At 44.3% G+C, this 6,761-nt stretch overlaps 1 protein-coding gene across 1 annotated transcript; it reads right to left on the bottom strand.

Moving 5' to 3' along the window:
• Positions 1-2,898: 2,898 nt before the first annotated feature.
• On the bottom strand, positions 2,899-6,452 carry RABIF (RAB interacting factor). Its single transcript, XM_040337837.1, has 2 exons — positions 6,252-6,452; positions 2,899-3,365 (listed from the first exon to the last, which is right to left on the bottom strand). The coding sequence occupies exons 1-2, from the start codon at positions 6,360-6,362 to the stop codon at positions 3,120-3,122; spliced, it is 357 nt and encodes a 118-aa protein (XP_040193771.1). The 5' UTR covers positions 6,363-6,452; the 3' UTR covers positions 2,899-3,119.
• Positions 6,453-6,761: the final 309 nt, after the last annotated feature.

A 6,761-nucleotide genomic window follows, 5' to 3' on the forward strand; every position in this document is an offset into this window, starting at 1 on the left:
GCAAAGGCGACCATGTGCATCAGTCCCACACATCTGAGGTATCACCACAAACGTCAGATTATGTACATGAATTCCAGCACCACACCTCCTCCTTTTTTTTGTATTAAAACTCAAAGTGCATTTTTCCCCAAAATTTGCCTTTGAATAAACCGCTTTGCAAATACAATGCGACATAAAAAAAACTGCAAAACTCTATTTTCTAGTGCCTCTGCTTTAAAAAAAAAAAATATATATATATAATGTTTTAGAGCAAAAAATGCTGGTTGCTACATGTAAACAAAAAGTGTCAGAAAAGGCCTGGTCTTAAAGTGAAAATAAATAATTACTGTACATACATATATAATTTTTAGTTTTTCGTGAAAGAACAGCCAGCCCAATACCACTTTAAGACCGATACACCCCCCCAGGTACTTGCCGATACCAATTACTGATACTTTTTTTTTTTTTAGGTCATGTGACAGTTTGACTGATGGGCACCGACTGATGGCCTGAACTGATAGATGGCACTGATGGGCAGCACATATGGGCACCAATGGCCGACACTTATGGGAAATTGCATAATAAATTACATGAATGATGAGAGGCAAGGAAATATTTTGCAGTGCTATATAGCATTGCAAAATTCTTCCTTGCCTCTCATCATTCATGTCATTTAACATCTAGCAAGTATGCTGCGGCGCCCATCTTGGTACACCTTGCACTCAGCTGCAGTAAGCCAGCAGCAGACATCTTGTTACACCCAGCCCAAACTATGTGGGCTGGGTGTAACAAGATGTCCGCTGCTGGCTTGCTGCAGTCGAGTGCAGGGTGTACCAAGATGGGCGTCGTGATGTTTACCCTCCGACGGAGACACGGAATGCATCTTCCTGTACCGAATGCGACGGCTCCAGTCACCGTTTTGGACAGAAAATGCTGTGGCGCCCTGCATCCCTGCCAAGGCCAGTTTACCCGTGGTGCTACTGCTGCCAGATAAATCTCTACTCCGCCCATTGACCTCCGATTGCAGGTATCGGATTAGGCATCAGGAGCATTTGTGCGAGTACAAGTACTCGCACAAATGCTCAGTATCGGGACAAACCTAGCGCTTGCTTATGAAACCTTGACAATGAGAGAGATGCACCAATAAATCATTTTCTTACAGCGAATACCAATTATTTTTTAACACTTGCCGATACCAATTACCGTTACCTTCCGGCAACTGTTTAGTTTACACTTCAGCTGTCAGCAATGGTACAAAGCATTAAAAAGTGGTTTATAAATGTATGTAATTTTTTTTCTTTTTGTAATTTTAATGTGAAACATGTAAATATAGGTTAAAGGTGTAAAAATATTACCGAACAATGCAAAAAAAAAAATTTAATAATAGTTCAGTTTATAAAATAGAAATAGGGAAAAAAATAGCAGGAAATTAAATGGGAGGGGGAGAAGAAGCTAATTAGGGCTGATTAGAGTAAATTAAGGGTTAATAAAGGGGTTAAACAGAGGAACATTTCAATTAAAAGTTCATCCCTTTGATCTGTAGATGAACAAACAGAAAGATAGAAAATTAAATAATGTTTCTTTTTAAATTTCTGTTTTAGGCTAAGCAATGTTGTTGATAAAACGTTGTCAGGTTGCTTGTTTGTTTTTTTTGTTTTTTTTATTTATTTGACAGCTCCAATTGTTCGCTCCTATCTACAATTAATTGGCAACTTTTTTTTTATACATTTCAGCGGTCAGTGGGGGAATCCCGCTGACAGTTGCAAGAACCGAGCCTGAAAGGTATCAGCACCGATACTGGTAAAACATATATAAACAGTATATATCCCCATGAAGATGGATAGGCAGTCACTCCTAATCACATACCTGTCTACAGGACAAAACTATGTTTAAAGCCTGGTACACATGGGCCGAATATCAGCCAGTTCAACAGAAACGGTCTGACGTTTGACCCGTGTGTATACACCAGCCTGGCCGGCTTCTGTTGAATGGGCATGCAGGAAAACCAGCGCTGGGTGGTGGGTTCTGAATCCCTGCCAAAACACAATAGCTCAGTGGGGAGATTGCTTTACTAACATGGGATAGTTAGGACAGTAAGCATTTCCTAAGCTCCTCAGGTTTTTATTAGTTCAGCCCGCTGGGGTGAACAAAAATAAACTGATAGTGTGTACCGCCATAATGCCGCGTACACATGGCCGTTATTCATGACATGGAAAAAAACGTTTCTCTACGCGATTCCTCTCAAGCCTGCCTTGCATACACACATTCGTAAAAAAAAAATGCTCGAGCAAAGCGCGGCGACGTACAAGACGTACGACAGCACTATAAAATCGGAAGTTCCATTCGAATGACGCCACCCTTTGGGCTGCTTTTGCCGATTTCGCGTTACCGCGTGTTAGTAAAAGTTTGGTGAGAGACGATTCGCGCCTTTCAGTCTTCGTGCTTTTCAGTCTTTTAAAGCGTGACGAATGTGCCATCTCCATTACAAATGCTAGTTTTACCAGAACGAACGCTCCCATCTCATAACTTGCTTCTGAGCATGCACGTTTTTATTCCCCCTTGTTAAAGCCTACACACGACCGTTTTTTATGACGTGAAAGATGGCGAGAAAAAATAGAGCAGGTTCTAAATTTTTAAAACGGACATTTTTCTCGTCGAGCATACACACCATTTTTCACGACCAATTTTTAAAAAAACTGCATTTTTCTCATCATGAAAAACAGTCGTGTGTACACGGCATAAGAGTAAATTCAGCAGAAGTGTTGCAGGTGGATAGGATATGTATTGGGTCAGTACAACGAGGTTTACACAGTGGTCTTTTACACACCACACACTGCACTTACTCAGCGCAGGAGACATGCAAGTGTCAAAACATGTCAAATCTTGTAATATTAAACCATTTCCAAAAATCAAAAAATGGCAGGTTGGAGAGGTTCCTTTTTATCCTTCGAATACAGTAATCAAAACACTAAGACAACCATGTAACATCACTTTGAAAAGACACTTTGGACTTTGTAAACAGTATTTTAAAACAAACATGGCACTGATGTATAGCAGCCCCTCTGTAACTCATCAGATATTTTATGCTATAAATTTCAGTTTTTATCCTGGCAAGCTCCCTTATGAGCAGTGGTTGTCTCTCACTCATGTCGAACACGTTCCAGTGCTACATAAAAGTTGCTCTTCTCCTCCAAACTGTGCCAACCGATGGGTCCCACTTCACAGTCCGCACATACTAGGAACTTTACACTTCCCACGTCTTTGGTGAATCCCACATTCTCAAAAGTGAACATGTCATGTACCAGCCAGTGCTCAACAAGCAGCTCACAATCGGGACTGGAATCTCCAGCCAAGGAGGATTTCTTCTTCATTAGGGGTAGAAGTAACTATATAGATGAAAAAAAGAGCGGGATTACAAAAATGTGGCTTGTGTTTGACCAAAGAAAACAACAAATACGTATTGTACATATCATATATAAAAAAAAAAAAAAAAGCTAATAAGAAGCCCATGAAGCACCGGAATTTCAGAGACAGGAGGAGGATGAGGCATCCCTGCACAAATGGTTTCTATAAGATCCTATTATTACAGGAAAGTTAGCCAACTAAAGCTATAGGAATTTTTTTCTGGCCAAACTTCAGCTTTAAAAATGCAAGCTTTAGGGGTGCCTTACATCCCTTCCTTAGACTTTATCCCATTGTCCGTTGTATACAGCCTGAAGAAGGGATCCAAGGCATCCTGAAAGCTTGCAATTGTAATAACTTAGGGACCATTAACACAGTGTAGTAATTGGAGTTTTTCCTGTGTGCCCTGCTTTTACTGCAACCTAAGAGGTGTGGTACAAGGAACTCTCACAACGTGCTTTCGGGGCTGTGCACCTGCACAGATGGCATACTGGGACCAGTGGCTATGTCCGTGCAGCCACTGTGTCCGAACTGAAATCAATGGGACTGCCTGCATGAGGATGCATAGAATACCTGCGCTGCCCTGTGTGGGCAAACATGGCCCTCGCATGGGCCTGCATATTCATACACCCCATGTGAAGGAAGCTTATTGCAGTGTATGGACTGCTGCTACACTGGCAACCCAGGACATCACGCACGCTATGTGCAGTGGGGTGGCCAGGTTATTTGGACTTTAGTGCATGGTTTAATTCTTCATGAAAAGTTTAAACTTACTCTTTAAATGTTTGTTACCCCAACATTTCTTATTCCTGATATGTGCCTGTTGTACCTTGTTCTTATATGAAAAGGTATCCTGTTCTCTCTGTATCGCTTTCTTTCAGTGAAGTCCCTGATGTTCCTGCCAGTCCCTCTGCTTTCCTATCAGAAACTGACCACACTAAACAGAAGAGCACACTGTGGTCAGTTCTCTAGCTGTGCTGGGAACTTTGTGTTCTCTGCTCCAAAGATCAGAGTCATTTTCTAGAAAAAGAATAAAGATTTTTACATGTAGCAGTGGAATGCCAGAATTGGCACGGTATGAAAGTCTCTAAGGCGACATTTAGATTAGTGATTAGGGCCGGTTTACACTGCTGCAATGTCAGGCATCACATGCGATTTGCATCTGTGTACAGATTGTATGGCTGAATTTGCATCGCATTCGGTTCAAACTCATGCAGGACCAGGATGTGAACACCCATGCGATCCGATTCCTGTCCGAATTGACACTTCACACTGCGATATGCGAACTGATTTGGGGGTGTCATTAACTTTCTATTGACACTCCCAGCGTTTCAGCGGTGGGAGAAATCTGATGCGGGAACCCATACTGGATTTGCACATTGCTGAAGTGTAAACCAAGCCTTAGGGCCGATGCGAATACTAGCAGACGTGGTCAGAGATCCCTGCAGCGGCTCTGAGAAGCTAGGTGCGGCTGCCGTGCCATGTTTATTACAGTGACAAGTCACTGGCAGCCGTAGGTATTCGCAGCTATCCGCACAGCTAGCGATTACCTTTGGTTATCTCTGATGGACGCACCCCAGGTAATCGCTGGTCGTGCAGAGCCGCGATAGCTGTGGCCCACCCACAAACTGTCATTATAGTGAACAGGGTAGGCGGCCACACCTAGCCACAGTAGGAATCTAGTTCTTTCCGCTACTATTCCCATCCCCCCAAATGTAGCCTAAGGCTGGGTTCATACTTGTGCGATGTTAGGACATCACATCTGATTTGCACTGCTGTGCAGATCAGATGCGATGTCTGTGAGATGCACATTCAGCCATACAGATTGTATGGCTGAATTTGCACCAGAATGGTGCAGAACCCTTTTTTGGTCTGCACTGAAATTGGATTGCATGGGTGTTCATACCCACGCGGTCCGATTCCTGTACTATTTGTCAGTTTGCACTGTGATCTGCAAACCGATCAGGGGTGTCATTAACTTTGCATTGACACCGGTTTACAAATGTCAGTGTGAAGCACCGGCAGGTAACATGCAATGCAGGAACCTGCGCTGGTTCCCGCATCGCATATATGCGAATCGGGTCTAAAGCTTAGTACACACGGGCTGAATGCCGGGTGACATCAGCTGGTGGGTATGGCAGCTGGGCCGACTTCTGTTAAGCGAACATGCTGGAAAACCAGCAGCCGACCATCTCCCGATCGACGCTCTCAGCCAATGGCTGAGATCGCTGTACCAACGTATCCTTAGTACAGTGGCTCAGACCATTGGATTGAACGAAAAACAAACAAAATAAAAGAAAAACGTTTTAACCACTTGCCGACCAGACCCTGTCATAATACTGCGACAAGGTGGCCTGAGCCCGCAAATCGTCATAGGTGTACGTCGGCTCGGGAACTCACTTTCGTGGGGATGCGCTCCCACTGGCCAGCGGGGGAGAAAATCAGCAGGTCCGTCGGAATTGTCAGTCAAAAGGACGTAGTGCCATTATGCAAAAAAATTTCCTGGTCAGGAAGTGGGTAAATCCTTCCGGGGCTGAACTGGTTAAAGTCCTGGGTTGAAAACCCCTGTGAATAAGAATTTATGCCTTCCAACCCCACGGCTGGCCTTTCCACTAGATAAACTCCAAGTCTAAACAACTTGCCCCGAGAATAGCGGATGTATACTGACTATTCCCCCACACCACCTCTGCACTCTCTATGGGCAGCTTTACATGATGCCTATACAATGAGCAAGCTGCACAGTGCTACTGCCCTCGGCTGGTCAGGAGGACTGTGCAGCTCCCTGTCCAGTGAGTGAAGAACCGATAACACAAGACAGACTCCTCCCTGAAAACACGCGTTGTACAAGAACAGTCATAGCGGCCCCTGACCTCTCTCTTCGCCAGGGTGGCCATTCCCTCCGCCAAGACCCGGCAGCCGCACCGCTGACACAACACAGCCCGAGAATTCTTCCCGTCCGCGGACACCAAAGACTCATCCATTCTACAGCGTGCACAAGAAGGCCGGAGAAGACACGGAGGTCATGTGACCGGCCTCTTGGGTGACATCACCACGTCATGTGACGTTCTCCAGAGAAGGCGGATTCGCTAGTCTGACAGAACACCGGTCTGTTCAGTCAGCTGGTGAAGGCGGTTCTAGGGAAACGGAGCTGTGGTGGTTTGATTCGTTGCCATTCTGTTTTTTTTTTTTTTTTTAATGAAGACTATTCCTGGGACTGTGTGCTCTGTTATGCTTTTAATACAAAGAAAGAAATTAGCAATTTTACAGAATTTATGGTGGAACGGCCCTGTTTACGCAAAATAGGCGACTAAATTGAAGGTTTTGCCGAAAACCCCTTTCACACTGAGGCGGTTTTCAGGCGTTTATAGCACTAGAAATAG

This window comes from Rana temporaria, chromosome 2 (assembly GCF_905171775.1).
Source record: "Rana temporaria chromosome 2, aRanTem1.1, whole genome shotgun sequence".
Lineage (NCBI taxonomy): Eukaryota > Metazoa > Chordata > Amphibia > Anura > Ranidae > Rana > Rana temporaria.

Bases quoted from the DNA above. Each gene is read 5' to 3' on its own strand.
- RABIF (XM_040337837.1), bottom strand. From the start codon at position 6,362: ATGGATGAGTCTTTGGTGTCCGCGGACGGGAAGAATTCTCGGGCTGTG. The intron at 3,366-6,251 runs GTCAGGGGCCGC...TCATCTATATAG, and splicing joins CCACCCTGGCGAAGAGAGAG to TTACTTCTACCCCTAATGAA.